At 33.8% G+C, this 20119-nt stretch overlaps 1 protein-coding gene across 3 annotated transcripts; it reads left to right on the forward strand.

Moving 5' to 3' along the window:
• The first annotated feature begins 881 nt into the window (after positions 1-881).
• On the forward strand, positions 882-19343 carry LOC130813157 (uncharacterized). 3 transcript variants are annotated; one of them, XR_009042175.1, is made up of 15 exons: positions 888-1367; positions 3706-3781; positions 3896-3985; positions 4077-4121; positions 5815-5916; positions 6237-6333; positions 6541-6596; positions 6744-6854; positions 6938-7074; positions 11965-12004; positions 13370-13432; positions 14982-15175; positions 18068-18555; positions 19069-19176; positions 19310-19343. XR_009042175.1 is itself a non-coding variant. In XM_057678915.1 (14 exons), exons 1-13 carry the CDS (start codon positions 955-957, stop codon positions 18549-18551), a joined length of 1908 nt encoding a protein of 635 aa, XP_057534898.1. In that variant the 5' UTR covers positions 882-954; the 3' UTR covers positions 18552-18555; positions 19069-19343. The 3 variants fall into 3 exon arrangements, 1 of the variants encoding a protein (XP_057534898.1); XR_009042176.1 differs by having other exon boundaries at positions 19069-19145; XM_057678915.1 differs by having other exon boundaries at positions 882-1367; positions 19069-19343.
• Positions 19344-20119: the final 776 nt, after the last annotated feature.

The raw sequence follows: 20119 nt of genomic DNA on the forward strand, positions 1-20119 counted from the left end.
TTTCGAACATAAAATGTAAGTCACAGAAATGCATATGATGAGGTGGATGAGTGGGCACACATTGATGGATAGAATTAGGAACCAAGAGTTAGGGACAAACTAGGGGCAGCCCCTATATCTAGAAACATGCGCAAGAATAGATTGAGGTGGTTTGGTCATGTGCAGAGGAAGACTTTCGATGTCTCTGTGAGGAGGGTAGAAAGCATTATAGTAGAGGGTAAGAGGAGTCGAGGTAGACCAAGGAGAACTTGGGATGAGCAAATAAGAATTGACTTGCATGAGTTAAACCTCTTTGCGAACCTGACTAGAGATAGGAGCAGTTGGAGACGTCATATCTACGTCTTAGATTACTGATGTCCGACTAGTTGACCTTTTAGTGCCCTTAAGCCCTTGCTCTATCGTTTCCTTTCTATTATTCTTTGTTTTCTTTTGTAGTGGTTCCTATTTTTATAGGTTTTTTAGTTGTCTTCCACGTGTTTTTCTACGTCTCTTTATCTTCCTCGAGCTGGGGGACTCCTTTGCCCACGCTCTCCTTTATGGGTATGAGTTGCCGCCGTCTTTTCCTCCCCAGACCCCGGCCTTAGTTTTTTTAAGAGCATGATATACTGGATAATGATGATGATGCTGTTGGCAAATATGTAAGAAATGTTGAGTTATTTTTTAATATTAATTTACAAGCTATGTAAATGATTTGAAATAATTTACAAGCGACAAATAAAAAGTTTAATTATTAATATTAATTTTTCATAAAAATTGACATGTCACAACTCACACGTGTAACGAAAGCTATGCGCCGAAACCGCAAAATTCAAAAAGAAGTCAATATTAGTTCGAGCTATAAATTCCAAAAACCTTAAAGATCTATGCTTTATGCTTTTCATAATTCATATCTTCAGACTCCAGTAGCCCCTTTCATATGGAGTACTATTTTTGTTAAATTGTAATTATTAATCAATGGCAAATCGCTTAATTAATAATATGTTCATCAACGATGATGTCGTCGAAATCGATGATGAAGAAGAATTTGAAGAATATGATGTAGAGGATTCATCAGATGATGATGAAGAAGAGGTGGAGGAGGAGGAGGAGGAGGAGGAGAGAGAAGATGTTAATGAATTGGACGAAGTGGAGGAGGGGACGGATTTTCCCCCGAGTTCTGATGCAACGACATCTAGGGGTTTGGAAATTGAAGAGATGGATAAAGATTTGACGAAATTAAATCAGGATTCTAAAGCTACGACTTCGATTAGTGGAGAATGTAATGAAGGAGAAGGTAGCCAGAAAGAGTGGGATCGAGAGGATGTTGATGGTGCTTTTTGCCCTATTTGTATGGAACCTTGGACGAGTTCTGGCGAACATCAACCTAGGTATTTACTATTTATCCTTCTGTGTGTTCTACAATTAGGTTTGTACAAGCTAATTGTGTTTCAGTTTGTCTTTGATAGAATTGTGTTTTGATTTTGATATTTGCCGAAATTAGGTATTTCTTTGTTGATTAGAAATAGAAATAGAGCAAGTACAATTTTATATCTTGTACAACAACAATGTCATGCCGTAGCATTAATCCCATAAGGGTTTATATCATTTCCAATGGTCGTTTTTTTCTATTTATTCTGATTTTCTACCAACTCAATTTTTAAGTCTAAATCATTTATATCCTTTTTCCATTATTCTCCTCCAAGTCATATATGGTCTTTGCCCTCTTGTAAAGTCTCCCGAGCTAGCAATTGGTGCATACTAGATTGAATATTGTTAACCAAGTGCATCTATAAGAAACATATCTTAGAAGAATTCACCTTGCTCTAGCCAAAATCCTATCTACTCAAGGCTTACAATTTAAACATATTAGGTTTTTGGAAGACAGGAATCCCAACTGTCTGAACACCCAAATGCAACTCACAAAAAGAAATCTTTTGATTCGCACACGGCACACATCACCACTAAAATAGGCCTTGATGTAATCTGAATTGGCTACAAGCCCAAAAGCCGTGCTGAAGATAACCTTTTTAAAGCAGAAAATTACTAAATAGATGAAGTATATGTTGGGTTCTAGTACTGTTAACTTATAACATGCGAAAAACTAAAAACTTCCCAAGATCCGCTTATTGATGAAACAACTTCTTTGTTATTACAATGGTAAGATTGCATATGTCCATACCCTCAATTTCCAAACCTTGCCTAGTCGGGAGTCACATGATGCTATTTTTATCAAGCAATTGATGCTACTGTGACAAAAGAATGTTGTTTTTTGAAGATTTGAATGCCAATTCATATTAATTTATTTTTGTACAAACTTAGTAGATGTCAATTTAGAGTACATTACCATTAAAATCCTATTCTCTATAACACGACAACATTGAGTCCTATACTTGTTACTTTTTATTTATAACGGAGTCTTGTAATACCAAAATTAATTTATTTTTCAAGTGCTTCACCAATCTGGCGTGATGTATGCCCTTGAATGTTTTTATAATAGTATATATAAGTTGATTAAAGTTGAACTCATGAGTACTAAATATTGTAATACCGCAAGTTTAGACGAGATAGAGGAAAAAGAGTAATAAAGAATTGATGATATTTCCCGTGCCAACAAGCTGCATATTTTTTCATGGGAGCACATTTGTTGAAAACACCATATGTTGGGTGTGGAGTAGTCTTAGGAATTAGGACAAATGACCTTCTGAAAGATTTTAGGGTTTGCACAAGTGAAGACAAAGTGCAATTGAAAAGATTTGTGTTGTTTTGTGGAGCAAGTGTACTACTTCTATGATTGGTCATCAACAATTTGTGTGGATCGGGATGTTATGATGAAGACTCCTCATACTGCTAACATACTCCATCACTAGAGCAAAGAGGAATAAAAATAAAGATTTCTTAATTTTAGCCTTTACATAAGAGATCCACTTATAAGAACATTGTAGGACACTAGTTATTACTTAGGTGACAAAAGTTTTGGGAAACCATAGTTGAATTAATCTAGAAATGATCATTCCAATGAATCATAGGCCTTTGTGAACTTGTACTGTGCAGCTAGATCTAGGAGAGAAATTCTTCTTATAATACATTGCTTTAGTGGCCATTAAAACATCGTCCACCAAACCCTATCTAGATCAAACTTTGATTGCGTTTTATCAACCAACTCCTTAATTGTAATGAGACATTTTTTTTGAAATTGTTGTTGATGGTCATCTATCATCACATATCGATCATATAATTTCATTAGCAATGATGTTTGCTACATTTTAAATGAGTGAAGGGGATAAGTTATGTGAGCGAATCTTTTCCTTTTTTCATCTTTTCAAATGGTTTCAAACACTGTCTTTGAGGCTATACGATTTTCTAGATGTCTTACAGGCCAAAAGGTTTTTCAACTTGACAACTATGGTTTGCTTTTTTTTTTCTTGTTTTTTTTTTTTTGTATTTTAGGTATACTCTCTTTTTGAATGATATTGAGATATGATTTTTATCTTTAGTTGCATGGTTCATGTGTGTTCGAATTTGGTCATGCATATATGATTTTTACTTTAGAGAGATTATAATAATAACTATTACTTGCAATTACTTTGCGAAAATAGTCTCATGCGTGTATGATGTATCATTCAACCTTCAATAATAGGAAAATGATACAAATCTAAAATTCAAAAACATTGATTATAACATCACTTGTTTTGTTGTGTAACTGGTGGTTGTATATGAGATATGCAGTTGTCTTAGTTGCGGTCACTTGTTTGGATTGTCTTGTATCAAAAAATGGCTTGGACAACGAAGAAACTCTGGGAAGGTATGGCATTTGAGAATTTCTCTTTGTTTAAAACTAAGGTGCATGGCTTACTAATGTGCAAAAGAACTGGTTAAGTATTGCGTTTTCTGGTTAAATACCTTCTATTGTTTACAGTGCCCACAATGCAACAAAAAGTGTACAGTCAAAGAAATCCGAAGGATTTATGGATCACGGGTGGTTGTAGTTGATGAACAGTCACATAAGGTTAAATTCTTAGGCAAATTATGTGGATTGCTATATTGTTTAATATGAATGATTCTTAGCTGTGTGTTGTTTGTGCTTTGTTAACTTGCAGAGAATACGATTTCTTGAGGCCAAATGTAATTCTTTTGCAAAGAAGGTATGAACTATCAGTTCTGAGATTATAAATGGCATGGCATGTAGGCATATAGCACGACTCTTTCCTCTCTTTGTTGGCAATTTTTTGTATTTTGGATTGTTCTTTCGTGTTTTTCATACACTATTATATATATATTATACATGGTATGCGTTAACTTTTAATAGTTCTATTTGGTGGACGTAATTCCCATATTTTTGGGATTAAGGCTATGGTTTTGTTGTGGACACGAGTGTTTAAAAGTCTTTCAAATAATCCTCAACTCTTGTTTTTTATGTTCCGTGTGTTAAAGCAAGCGCCAATAATCTTAATGATGACGTTAACTTTAAACATAGGCGCTCGATCGAGCAGTGCCCAGCTCGACTGGTTGAGCGGTGTTGGCTCGGTCGAGCAGAATGTCCAGAACGAATCATTAGCTTCACTGGAAGCTCGCTCGACCGAGCGAGGTAGTGGCTCGGTTGAGCGGTAGTCGAGCAGATTACATTGGATCCTATTTTTGGTCAGAATTTGTAGTGACTATGCAATAATGTGGTGCATTACTCTATTGTTTATTGTAATGTTTATTGTCGTAGTTAATTAGGATTTTGATTGGGATGTTACATGTGAGTTTATGGTGATTTATGAGGGAATACTAAAAGTGATGAATACCTTGCCTATAAATAGGATTCATCACTCATAGTAACATTCACCACAAAAAACACACATATTGTTGAGAGGGTTATTGCATTGTTAGAAACTTGAGAGTGTTCTTACTTTGCTTTAGTATTTGTGATCTTTAGAAATTGTTCTCAAGAAAAGGAGAGGTTTGTTATACTTGTAATTGTTGAATTCTATATAATAAACTACATTTGAGGGGGATGTATCCAAGTTACCTCATATACACTTGTGTTCATCTTTGCATTATATTTTTCATTTGTTTTTCATTGTTAAACCTCTTTGAGGCTTTCATTTCACCGTGCATAGTGTAAAAATGTGGTAACGGTCGCGATCGTGGTAACGGAACATTGATGCGGTAACGGGATTGATGCGATTATCATATCGCCTAAATGTCGGTCAAAACCATAAGATATCCCTTGATGCGGCCCAAAATGCGGTTTTTTTACACCTTTACAATGCTGGAAATATCGGTTTCTTTGTTTTGAAAACCTTTACAACGCAGCCGCTGCGATGCATTGCCGCCGTGTTTTTACTCTATGGTTCCGTGACCTTAAATGAATGGAGAATGAGAATATACGTCTACGTTCATTAGAATTGATGTTCTTAATTGTAGATTTTTATTATAGAAAAGGGCTAAATATAATATTTTTTTTTATTAGTATCGATCTTTAACGTTGATTTATTTTGATTCTTGTAGCCGATCTCATATAGTTGGTCTTTGGAGTTATGGATTTGGCATTGTTGTTGTACTTTGGTTTTTTATGTCGAGTTTCATGCTTATGTTGTTCAGGGTTATATGTCCAAGAGTTCCATTTTTTGAGTGTTTGCGGCTTATTTGACCCAAGCCTTTTAAGTGAAGTTTAAATATAAAAGTATTGTCTTCTGTTGTTTGGTACTATGTGTATCTTTTACTGGCACTGTGCATCTGAGGAATTGCTTTCTATAGTTATATTCCCAATCTCTGTTCAAGCAATTTATTTTGATGACTCTCCGAGGCTATCAATTTCATCAAAGATGTATTTGGCTTCAATTTCTTCAGGAGGAAGAATGGCGTAAAAAGGAAGCTGAGTGGCATATGAAAGCGGTAGCCATGCAGAAGAGAGATGAAGAGATGTGTCAGAAAATGGAGCAATTAAGTGAGGTATGTAAGTAGATCGAATCTTCATCATAGTCGGTTCTTTCGCATTGATTCTATTAAGTGTCCTCTCTTAGCTGAATATACTCCTAGAATGATGGTTTGTTTTTAATCTGGTAATTAAAATTCACACGTTTATGGAAGTAAAATAATTGTCTAAAGCTATAATATTATAGCTGAGTGTGGATACATTGAATTGCTTTTTCCTAAAGAAACACCTTACTTCCATGAATAAATACAATGCATGTAATTTTTTTTTTCTTTAGTTGGTATATGTTAATTTTTCCTATAGATCCCTCAAATTCAATATAATATACGTATTTCAGAGGGCAAGCATGCTCGAACAAGCTGTTGAGGACCTAAAATACTCATCTTTAGTCCAAGCTGTTGCTAATGACAGATTTCAAAATAAATCTGCTCAAGGTATCTTATTATGCAAATTCTTTTTTTTTTTTAATTTTTAATTTTTTATCTCTTTTCCGTGCCATAAATTGGTTCTTGGCTGTTTCTGTGCTTCAGAAGCTGTCTTCTGCTTCAAATGACAATATCCTTTGTATATTGTGATACAAAAACAAAAAAATTAAATTTCTGATAGTCGGTTTCTTATTACTTGCACATTATGTTGTGCAGGGATTAAAGTTGGATTAGCATATAGTCAAGTATCTTCTCATACGTTTGAATTACAGGTTAGTCACATTGATAGAATAATTTCAAAAAAGTCCTTAGTGCTGTGTATTGTCATGTTGCTGAACTTGTCTTTTAGGATTATGCTTTGGCATTGTTGTTGTGTTGTGTATTGTGTGTTGTGTTAATATCAGAATTCGTGTATGCAGCAAGACTTACCCATAGATGGTGCACGTTATTTTGACGTGGATGATACTGGGAGGGTTTTGATTGCTGCACGAAGGCCATCAAGGATTGGTGGACCGCATATCCTTACCAAAGTAAAAACTTCCCTCCTCTTTTTTCAGTTTGCTGGAGGTGAATATAAGGTTTGTGCTGTTAGCTTTACATTATCATATTGCAGATGAGTCTTGTTTCTCCTCATGAGCAAGATAACGTGCTGCTTCCTTCATCACTCAACGCAGTTAGAGATTTACATATATCTTCGTCTGCCAAACTTGCACTATTGGCTTCAATGGGAAAGAAACTTTCAGTTTTAAGGTTTGTGTTACTTCAAATTCAAAATTGTCTTCCTTCTTCCTTTGTATGAAAAACGTGGTTCATTTATGTAGCAGGAGCGGCACTCTCGATACATAATTAACATTAATAATTATATTTAAGATAAATAATGCGGAAGTGTAAAACGCCGAACTACTACAAACCATTTAAACTAAAAACCGTTCAAAACATAAGTTAAAAAAAATATCTTACAACTGAGAAAATATAAAATAAGGTTTACTTAAATACGATAAAAAAACATAAGTACAATATAGTCATCAAAGTCATCAAGTAAAATCAATGCAGCTAAGTCCTCGATAGAATAATTAAATTTGCGGCCTGGATCGAAACCTGAGCTAAATTTTCCTGCAAAATACTGTCATCCATAATACGGATGACAGCCGATTAAATCGGTCAGCGATAAAGCCGAGTACAATTTTCTCAACAAGCTTATGATGCGATAGTTAAATCATGCTTACAGAATAATCATCAAGCAAAATATAGAAGGTTATTACTTATTATTGGCCTTTACTAAGCCACTAAGTTACATTCTCAATACTTGCAGAAGTTCATTACTGCTACTAAATACTTGGTAACCTTAATGCTTATTTAATCAAATTCAATTAATCCTCATAACTTTACCCTCATAGCACATCACAAGATCACAACAATAATGACAACTGATATATGTAAGGGTTTGGTTAGGTGAGGACTGTAGTCCTAAACCCTAACTGTGGTGGGAGTCGTCACTCCTCTCAATACTGTTATGCTCGAGACTTCACATGATGAGTTTTTCTTGGACCCCCTGTCTGACGCCGCATTTTACGTGCCGGCTAACACGGACGCCGGGATTTTACATGCCGGACCATGGTTCGACGTTACCTTACTATCAGAGTCATAAAATCAATATCATGCAATATCAAACAAGACTCTAAACCGAAATAGTTTACATTCTTATAAGTCAAACTTGCACTAGTCAAAATTTTGACAATTCTACCCTTTTAATAGAAACAAATTACTAGTATCTAATAAATTAATATTAATTAAATAACAAATTTTCGTAGCTATACTAAGATTCCTGAGGCTAAACTAAGTCATTATTATGTCATAAATAATCATAAAAGTCAAGAGTAATATTAATAACGTATTTTATCAAATAATCAGTAAAATAGTAAAACGGATCTATCATAACTATAAAAAACATAATCCGACAAGTTATTAAGGGTCCAAAATCTAAATGAAATGAGTTTTCGAGAAAAACAACGCTAAGCATTTTAACTAATTTGTTTGACTATTTTACCAATAAACCGATTAAAAATTTATCAAAACACCAAGATGATATGGAATCATTTTAAACACATAAGTTTATTTAACTAGTAAAATTCATATATATTTATATTATCATATTAATCAAAAATTTCCATATATATGACTTTTTTTCGAGTGTCCCAAAAGTATTATTGTTTTGACGAAAATATCACTAAACTGGATATGACTTTAATATTATCATGTAAATTCTAAATGACTAAAATAAAATCATGTTGATCATGCTTTTATATTATCGAGTAACCATAAATAAATATCACATACCGAGAGAGTTAAGAAAATGTGTACCATTTTCCTCCAAAGGTGGTGCTAAACCAAGTAAGAGGATAATAATAGGAAAATAAGAACTTAAAGAAGTAGCTCCAAAAGAGAAAGTCTTCAAGGCTCCAAGCTTCAAAGAAGTAGATCTTCAATTACCCAATAGAAAATGATATCCAAACTCCAAAAGATAATACTTGACTTTTCAAAAGTTGATAATTATTGGCGTAAGAAGTGATAAGATCAAGCTCCATCTTCATTTGATTCTTCAACTAATAAAAAGGGTATAAAGTTAGTAAGATGTTAATGAAGTGAAGATATAAGAAAGAATGATAGAAAGATTTGATGATGGGGTGCAAGTGATCTCATGGCTAAGGAGGGGTATTTATAATGGGTTTTGGGCAACTTTTTAGTTCATAAGGTTGTATGAAAAAGAAGGTTAACTTGTGTAAGTGATTTAGAGTGTGTAAGTGAATGTGTAAGAGTTGGAGTGTGTAAGTGGATGTGTAAGAGTTTGGAGTGTAGAAGAAGGTTAACTTGTGTAAGGAAATGGTGATAGCTTGTGTAAGTGATGAACATTATGGATTGATGTAGAAAGGATTTTGGTTCATTAAATTTTTGTTCTAGTTTATACTAGTGAAATGTTTTAGATTAATGGGAAAGTATGATTAAGGTTTGATTATGAAAATATGACAGTTTATTTAGAAAATTTTGGTTAAAACTATACTTAAAGTTAATAAGAAAAATATAGTTAATTTTTAGATATAAAATAATTAAATCAAAGTTGTAAGGTTAAAATGATAAGTAGTAAAGTTAGTTTAAGGAAACGAAATTGAAACGTAACGTTTTAATAAAACCGTAAATATAATATTAAAATTTTACTTTTCGTAGTATAAAATAATAAAATAATATTTTAGTGCTTATAAAGAAATTTAAGAATATATATACATATTTTTTTTTAAAGTTTAATATTTGGAAGAAATTACAAAATTAGAATAAAGTTTAGGAATTAAAGGTGATTTGAATTAGATAACCAAAGGATTAGGAATTCGAAAAAAAAAATTTCGGAATAATAAATCAGAAGATTAAGATTAAGAAATTTGAGCCTGTTACAATTTACACCTTTATAATGCAAGTAGTATCTTTTTGATAGATTTGATAACCTTTTCGAATTGGGTGATACAGTACAATGCAACCTTGTTTTTGCACTATGGTAGTGTGTATTTATGTAGGCCAAATGAGGAGATAATTTGTGAGTGAGGTGGGAATGAGTGGGCCTAAGAAGAGAAGTAAGAAATAATTAAAGATTGGTAGGTCATTGCTGAAAATAGTAATGCTTGAACTAATTTGCGACATAGGGAAAATAAGTGTTGGAACACAATGGGATTATGACATTATTCGTCCCACTACTATTTTGATGTTTAGTATTATGACTCTACATTACATTAACGAAGGAGGAGCACTGAAACCTAAATGTGAAAAATCGTACTAAAGAATGAATTTATCTGTTGCATGTAAACGTTTATAGTTCAACATTTAGTTTTTTGTGTTACAGGATTGATGAGGGTGACAATAATAAGGTCTCTATGAACAAAAAGTTGAACATTTTGTAGAATGGAAGGTTTCATTCTAGTTTATAAGAAGCCAAACAAACCCTGCTTAATATGTTATTTTGCTGCTCAAGTTTTCTTGGTTACTGAAATGAAAGCCAGATTAGAGTCTAAGTTCAAAACTCAAACTCTAATATCTCTATGATTGAAAGGTTTGAAACATGAACTATTATGATTTCAATGAAAATAACAATGTTTGAAAGAATTAAATTGCAAAAAATCGACACAAGAATTTAAGGAGGTTCACCAATAATGACTACGTCCTCCGTGGTGCGTAGTTTCTTGTTTATACTATAAAAGTGGAGTATAACAACTCTTAAAATGAAGTATTACAATTGAAAGTAAGAGATGCAAAGGCTATGTGTTTAGGCTTAGGAGTTTGTGTTTGATGTAATTACAATGAGCATATGAACTCCCTATTTATAGGGGTGATTACATTGATGAGTAAATACAATTAAGACAAAGAATAATTGCATAATTAACCAGCTCTAGGAACTTCAAAGGATGAAACAGAATCCAAAGCTTCACTGACCAGCTCTGCTCGTTCGAGCAAGACCACAGCTCATTGAGCAGCCCTGACTTGCTTCTACTGATTTCCTCTGATCAATGTGCTCGTTTGAGCATTCCTTGTGCTCGTCCGAGCACTTCTTCCAGAACCTCACTAATCAGCTACTGATTTTAATGCTCGTTCAAGGCACCTTGGATTCTTCTCTTGCCTTGTTCAAGGCACATAATACATAATCAAAACTGATGCAATTTCCTCATTAATCACATTCATCACACTCCATAACTTCCACCATAACTCCCATGTTTAAGTGCCTCCATCAATACACACATATTAAACCATACACTTAAACACTACTTTATGTCATACACTTAATCACCATATTAACGACACATGACATCCATAGGATTCCATTTCTATGCACACACTAATTCATAGACTTGAATGTGCACTAAAGTCACAATATTCCTTCAACAGTTACTGCTCCTCATTGTGATCTCCTTTCGGCTTGTTGGTTTTTATGGTCCATATACATTATCTTGCTGCTAAATTTATTTTTCATGAAAGTAAAATCTTTTATGGTATAATGATTTCAAGAATATAATTCAAACATTGAATCGCTTCTTTTGTCAATCTTTTGTCACCTTGATTCTCATGAAGCTTGCTGTGATGAGTTGAGGGAACTGAATCGTTTGATTTGACAATGGAATTTGGTAGCTTAAATGGGTTTTGAATCTTTTTCCCTTCAAATGTAGCTGTTAGCCTTTTGCATGTATCCAAGCCCAACAAGTTGCTCCAAATTCAGTAGAGTTGTGTGACCTTATTATTAGGAGTGTTTGAGGAATTTAACTCTCTGTTATTTGAAGTGGTACTTACGCTGGAGTCTGGACTCCTTTTTTTACCTAAATTTCCACCTTCCTTTGCAATGCCATTGTATTAGCCAAACATACATACTAATAAAGAAATGATGAGAGATAGACTCGTAAAAGTTGGTTAATTTACATAACATAGTTAGCACTTGTCTAAATATAAAATAAATCATTGAATATATACAATATCACCTAGCAACGACTTTTAATTTTGAAGTATTAGTAATTAAGGGGTTAGAATATAGAATATTTCACACTTATGAATATCTTTCTCTCATTGGGTGTCTAATTAATTTACTTTTTTCTCTCACACGCTTCCTTGCAGCATGGAAACTAACAATATTGTCCTCAACTATGATTTACCGGTATATTTTCTATACTTTCTGTAGTTTTTAAATATAATTATTGTAATTATGCATATGTTCCATCCTTTTTCTTTTCTCTCATCATTTGAAGGCGCCAACAGATTTATAATATTATGATTATGAATTTAGACAAAGGTTTTTGTGTATTATGATGCTATCATCAAAATTACACTTAGAAATTTGTTCTCATTACTCCCTCTTTCCCCAAGAGAATGCAACACTTTCCATTTTAGTTTCCTTTAACTATACTACATTTCTATTTTGGGTAATAGTCTCATCACTTTCTTTAATTCTCATCCACACACCTTCTCTTACTTTTAGTCTTATCCACACAATTTAATTTTTCCCACTGTTTTCATAATATACAATTTCTTATGCACAAAGGGAGTATTATGATGTGCCAATAAACTAAAGATTCCAACACTTTATTAGTAATGGGTTGTAGATAGACAGAAAAATGAAATTAAATGAAATATGGCATCATCATCATTATTACCAGCTCATAAAAGCTATGATCAAGGCGTGGGGAGGTTGGATGAGGGGCGAGGGCAGACCATACCCTTATTAAAGGAGATAGTTTGCACCTCGTGAGAGTGTGAGGCTCTCGACTCAGGAATGCAATTAAAAAAAGTATGGCATTGGGGATAAATAAAAGAGAGTGAGGTGCAGAAAGTTAATTGAAAGCAAATGCACAATTACTTTAACAAGAATATCGACTTTGAAAACATCAAAGAAACAATTTAGGGACGTAAGTGGATTAACACTAAAAACTGATTTAATGATGAGTCCTCCTTTTCTCAAGTGCTGGCTTATAGTGAATCTTCTGTGAAGGTTTTCGATTGTCAATAAACCCAAAAAGGGGTTATAATTTTATTGAACTATCAATTGTCTTAAGCAAATGCTGCCGGCACACACATCTCATACAACTACGAAACCTAGCTTAGATCTTATGGGCAGCTTGAGCATGCACAGGGAAAACCAAATAAGCATGATTTGATGGCTTATAACTCATTTGCACGAGCATTTACTATGTATGAACTTTGGGGCCCTGGGTCCATGGCATGTTTCTCTTGGCTATCAGCAGTCATGCTCAGCCATCTATGTAGTTTGCTGATGTCAAAATGTACAGTGGAGGGAAAGTAGAAAGAGGAGGGGGGGGGGGGGGGTGTGGAGGATGGGTGGAAATGAGAGAAGGGGAGCAACAGTGGCTGTTGTCTCTAATCTTGCACTTATTCTTCTAATTCTAAACATATGGGCATTGCTGTCTAAAATTGTTTTTCTTTGCAGATCTACAGTGAGTGAAGCATCTTAAAATGCATTTTTGAATTCTGGTTCTAATTCATAGAAGTTTTTGATTGATTTCAGGCTGCTGCTTGGTCATGTGCATGGGATAGCAACAGTTCACATTATGTATATGCTGGATTACAGGTCCTACTTTCAATTGTTTGATATATAGGTTGATGCTACAATTGTATTTTGTTGGTCCATGGTTGGTGGTCTTTCTTCAGCGTCTTTATTTCATGCATTTTTTAAGAGTAAGGGTGTTTGGCTCTGTTCAACATAACTGTCATGGAGCTGCAATTCATACTCCAACTTCCTTTCCAAATAATCATCTAGATATAGATGGGACACCTTTTTATTCTGAGTTCAATTTTCTCATCTCATCCTCTTCTTTTCCGTTTCATTTTCAATCTGAAAATCATTTTTAGATCATCATGAATGATGTGAAGACAGTTAGTGTCAATTATTCATCAAGTTTATCTGTCAGCAATTGGGTCTCTTACTTTGACCGGGTTTCTTTTTTTCCATTACGTTCACACTTTGCTCTTAGTATCAACTATCAAGTTCATTCAACTCTGTTTACCATCCACAATTCTTCATTATGAGATTCAGCTAGATTGAATTCATCAAAATAAGTGGCTTGAAGTTGAGGGTGATGACAATGATATCAAGGGATATCTTGAACATGAATGTTGAAACACCATCATTCCTGGATTCCATATAACAGCTATTACCTTGTCTCTGCATGTCACTCACGCTTATAGAAATCAATTTCAAGATGCTATTCACTATGTGGACCATATTTGACTCAACAGTTCATGATTAAAAAATTTGTTGGCATAAAGTGTACAACCTTGAAGAATTTTCTAGAGCTTCTTGGTATAGATTTGATAGGAGTAAATTTGGGCATTTTACAAGGCAAAAAAATAATCAAAACTCTTCATAGCTTTTGCGAAGGAAAAGAATGTTGTTGCTTTGTATAGTAATTTTAAAAAAATCCTAATAAGAAAAACTTCTTTAGAAAATGAATGTTTAATTTACGTAAGTGGGAAGTGAAGAAAAGAATTCAAAAGAAATGGAGAAATGAGAGACAATAATTGAAATTAAAAAGTTATATATACAATAAGGGAAACTTTAGAAGGCAAAAGAAGCATATATTGTTTGAACTTGTGACTTGAAAGAGGGGAATGAGGAATATGATTAAATCTAGCCATTTAGCGAGTGGGCATTATTGATGTTGCGGTGTCACTTATTAACTTATTATAATATATGTTTTGGTGTCTGTGACTTAGATTGTATAAGAACGCAATCTGTATTTGATGTGCCTCACCCTAAAATGCAAAACATTTGTGCCTATGAAAGCCGTTTCAAAACATGAATGACATATTCGTGGATTATGCTTAAGAATTTGAATAAATAATGCAAAGTTTAATTTGAAAACGAGTGATTATATCTCCTTTCCCTAATTCCTAAGTGTTATGAAATTATTTTGTAACACAAAGTGTATGTATAGATGTTGGGGATATTTTTGTGAGAATTTGATTTGTCCTTCATGACCCTTATAGATTTCTGGAGGTGTTGCCCTGAAATATAGTAGAAATTTTTTCCACTTAGTAAGACATTGCACTTTGGGATAAATCATTACATATGATTTTGAACTATTTATTTATGTATTCTTGTATATCAATTTGTGCAGAATGGCATGCTTTTAGTGTTTGATATGCGACAAACTGAAAGGCCTTTGGATTCAAAGAATGGATTGAGTAGTAATCCTGTTCATACCATATACTCTCTTTTGGAGGATTCACCACTTCACTCAGGAGTTAAGAAACTTCTTACTGCTTCATCAGTGGGCTTGTGTGAGTGGAGTATTGGTGTTGAACTTGAAAGGTATGTTTTATCTAGCTTTTCCATTTAGAAGAGTGATCTACCTTTAAGGCAAAATTGATAATAAATTTGCTTGTTGATATTTTATTAGTCTACATAAGCTCTTGTTTCTTTTGGGGTTGTGTGAGTTTTAAGAACGGGAGCGGCTAAATTATAATCCAGTTTTATATTGGAATTGTTTGCACTTGCTGTTTCAAGCCAATTTTTGTTTCTTTACTGATTTGATCAATTCCTCTTTTTGGTTTAAATTGTATCCCGCATTCTCCTTTGTATACTCCTCTATCTTCTTGCTCCCCTTGCCATGTTTGAATTCTCTGCTCCATAACACTTAAAAATTAAAATTACAAACTTCCTCTTATCCCCACCAAGAAAAAAGGCTTCATTTATCGGTTGTCCCCATTTCCAACACTTTCAAAGCTACAACTCTAAAAGAAATTACGGGGGCAGGAGTATAAAACTGAGGGCACTTTATGACCTCTTGACCTTATTTATTGATGGAAAACCTCTTCAAAGGATGGATTCAAGAACTATCTTTGGATATCCCGTAAACCAAATAAAAGTACATACTACATATTATTGTCGTCTATTTATCTTAGTTAGACGGTTACTTGGAGAGACTAAAAACACAATTAGTTATTCAACCCATTTCTAGCTTTAACCACTTCATAACTTTCCATATATTAATTGATGTTGGCTTTATATATGACATCATTCATTGGCTATTTTGATTTTTGGGCCTTGTGTTAATTAGTGTTGGGAATGAATGATGGTGAATTAAAATTGTATACGTAGTTGAATTGTGGAAAATGATCACATAGGATGTAAACTAATGTTTATTTGTTTTGGTTTATGTAGCCATCCCTATATTGTTGGATGGAAAATTTTACATGATAGCAACCAATTTTAGAGAAATACGAGTGGTAGCTTTTAAAAAAGTTTTTGTACATGATAGCTATAAACTTTTAATTTTTTGAAGATCGTAGCAAATCTATTAAATATTTGTTAGAAATAAATGGAAAGACTATATAACCCTTAATTTTTTTTAATTTTTTCTTTGTTTTATATATTTTGAGTTATAAAAAAGAAAAAACCAAAAACCATATCCCTACATACTTAGCCACCACTTACCCAAACCCTAACCCATATCTATCCAACAAACCACCCTTGAACATCTCCTTCCCACCTAACCTAAGTGGCCAACCCTAACCCAACTCTACTTACAAATCCAAAAGGGTTGTTTTTGGCGAAGTTGGGTTCAAAAACAAGTGATTTGGGTGTGGCTGATTTGAGGTAATTGGGTGCGGACCCAAGGGTGTATTTTAAGGATCCAAACCCGAGTTTGAGTGGCGATTGGAAGATTGAGGGAAATGTAGTTGTGCATTGTTATCAGGAAAATGTGTTTGTCGGAAGAGATGAGGGATTAAAAGCTTGGTCGAGGATTCCAAATAGAGAAGTTACATAGGGTGGCTTGATGTTTTGGAGACTTCTCATTGCTCATGGCTTGATGTAGTTGTGCATTGCTCATGGTCAAGTTCGGGTGGTCGGAAAGGGTTGGGCTGGACTTGCGTCCTTCTTTTGTTGGGGTGGAAGGCACAGCGGAAGAAGGGAAGGGGGTAAAAGGCACTGTGGGCGAAGGGGCTGGGTCAGGGTTGGGGTGGGGGTGGCTGGGTGTAGGGTTTTGATTTTTTTATTCTTTGATCATAAAACTAAAAAAGGAAAAACATAAAACCTAAAGTAAACGGAATATACTACTTTTTAACTGAAAATGTTGACTTTAATAAACTTAAAATCTTGTTGCTATCATGTGGAAAAAAACTTAAAAAAATGCAACCTTTTGCGTTATCTTAAAACTGATTGCTACCCTGTAGAATATCCCTTGTTGGAATAAGGCTTTAGCATGCTGAATTTTTTATAAGCTCGGTTGTCATGGGTGTATAAAAAAAACTCCATCCGTTCCCACAAGGAATGTTCACGGGAATTATGAAAGATAGAATATTTTAGATAGTGATATATTATTTTATTGAATAATAAATTTGATGGAGGAAAAAGTGGGGACCATAAACTTTAAAAAATATTAATAGAAAGGTAGTGGAAAAAATATAGGGACCACCATTATTAAAAAAATGGTTTTATAAAGTTAGTGGAAAACAAGTGGAGACCATACGAAATATAAAAATATTAAAATGAATTTAATTGAAGATATGTGGGGACCATAAACATTATTAAAATATTAAAATGAGGATTAAAAAGGTTAAAGGTTATTTTTAATCCAAAATTTGTGATATAAATAGAAAGGTTCTTTATGGAAATAACAAATAAAACACTCGAAAATGGCAAATGAAAACTTCTTTTAAGGAATGGTGGGAGTAATTTGTAGGAAATGTTATGATTTGTGAAGGGAACATAGTGGATATGTAGGTATCTGGGGTCTGCCAAAACCTTGTCTTCTTTTATATGCTTCTAAGTTCTAGCACCCGTAATACCAAGGCTAAGCCGCTTATTGTGTTTTGCATTTTTGATCTGACTAATTAGACAAAATTAAAGTAAGTGAATCTAGGCCTTCATTTACGGATGTACCTGGCAACGTTTGTGGACAGTTCTAATTTGTGCAAGTAAAGGAATGTTTCCATTTCTTATTTTAACTGTCGTGAACACTCTCTTGAAGTGGATTCAATTATAGGTTGTGCTTCATATCTAAGCTGTAAAATGTAATAAAATTGTTTCATCAAGTGTATAATGCAATTATTTTGTCAAGTTCTTGCTATTGCTGCTGTTAATTTTTCAAGTTCTTTCCGTTGCTAGTGCACTTTTCGAAATACACTCGTATATTGCTGAAATCTTTCCTTTCTTTAAATATTGATACTATGAGTTGATATTTTTTCCTATTTCCTTCAGCCCATCCTTGGTTGCAGAAACAGCAAATCAAGGAGTTTGTATATCACTTGCTCACTGCCCTAGCAGTGACAATATAGTTGCGACTTTTCGACCCAAAGTGGAGATGTCAGACATTTATGTGAATTCTCAAGTATCACACACTTTCCCATCTTCCACTGGGTACCAAGTTCATGGATCACATGTCTTTATGCAGAGGGTGAATTCTGGTTATCAAAGGTTTGGATCAACTCTTGCTTCTGTTCCTGGAATTCTACTTCCAAAATCTGCTATCATTAGAATGGGGGATGGCACCCCTGTGTTTGCTTGTGGAGACGAAGCAACATCCAATTTAGTCTTGCAAGAGTTACCCTCCTTAACAGTTCTGCAACGTCTCCAATCCTACCATCCTATTCGTGGTGTGAAGTACACTACATCTACAAAACCCAGTATATTATGCTGCTTGAGTAAAGACAGGATGCAGTTCTTCTCTCAAAAAGTTTTGTGAAAAGGTAAATGGAAAAATTGTTTTTCTTTATTGAACCTTTTGTGTTTTAATTCTGTTTGATCGTTAGTATTTGATTTTATCATAAAATGTTTTACGAATTCAAAATTAACAAGTCTAATGGTTCCATTAGTGCATTTATTATAATCATAGTATGTTGAACAAATCAATGGGGTCTAAGAAAATAAATTTGACCCCTTCAAATGTGCTTATTTTGAACAAAATCGTGGTGTTAGATTTAATCTTTTACTTTGCGCCTTTTTGGTTGTTGGTATAAAAAAGTGAAAATAGTAATGGAAATTTTTGCACTAAAACTCAATTCCAGTACCAAACAGGGCCTTATGGTACTGTGTTTTCTTGGTAAGATATCTACTTAGTAATCCTAATCGTGGCCCCTTACATGTGAAGTCATATGTATCAGTATGTCATGTTTCAAAATGCTTTATGTTACTGATATTTCCAATGAGCATGAGGGTTTTGATCACTACTAAGTCTGTTTCTTCTCGTTTCATGTATGCAGACACTTTTGTAGGAATTGGAGTGCTAATTTTGAAGCTCTTTTGAATGAGATGAGGCGTATTCGTTCGGCTGCTCATAGTATGTTAGCATTAAATTTATCCTAAATTAGGTAATAATGTATATTGTTTAAGTTACTATTTCATAAAAAGGCAGCTGGTTTAACTGTATCCATCGTTCTAACCGGAACTAGGTTGCAGAAATGATATCTTATGAATTGTATTTGTATCTATACATTTTTGCAGTAGAAGGAAAACAACCGAGTTGGACATTACTTCTATCATCATACTGCTGGTTTATTGTTTTTCTCTGCTGCTGCCTGCTGAGACTCTTGGACACCTTAATTTGGTTCAAAATATTCCGTTCTCTATATGAATTAGCCAAGTTGGATACATAAATGTGCATCCTAGTCGAATGCAAATATACAAATCTAAATGACATTGGTTTATGACTCTATGTTTTCGATATTGATTTGCATACCAGTTTCACCAGCAAATTGGAGCATGATCGGACTGTAATTCTCACAATGGGGGAGAACTCTTTGGAGGAGGAAAAGTGTACTGATCCCCTGCTCAAGAACCAACTTTGAAGTCACAAATGGTGAGTTCCCATCAATACTTTAAGCTTTTGTTGGATTGCATATTATATATGCTCATAGTGTAGGAGTCCAAAATTAGTCTAAAACTAGTCTGCAAATCGAGAATATTGGAAATAAACATGCTTTTTAAATTAAAAAATTTAATATAAAGATTGGCTCTCAAGTAATTTTAAAAATAAGCGTTTTCGTGTCCGAATATAAGGTCGAGGCTTGTTTGTTGTTAGAAAATCATGTTAAAAGTCAAAAAAAATTACTACGTTTTTGTTCACTATAAGTAACAACCCATAAAAAGAAGACAAAGTAATAATTTTTAAAACAAAAAATAACAAATAAAGCTAATTTTCTGTTTATGCCAACCAAGTGACATAATGGCAAACATCTCACCGTTATCATCTTTCATCACCATCTTCAACTTCACAATGACAAACGCACGCTTATTGTGAAAACTAAAAATTTT

Source organism: Amaranthus tricolor, chromosome 5 (assembly GCF_026212465.1).
Source record: "Amaranthus tricolor cultivar Red isolate AtriRed21 chromosome 5, ASM2621246v1, whole genome shotgun sequence".
NCBI classification, from domain to species: Eukaryota; Viridiplantae; Streptophyta; class Magnoliopsida; order Caryophyllales; family Amaranthaceae; genus Amaranthus; species Amaranthus tricolor.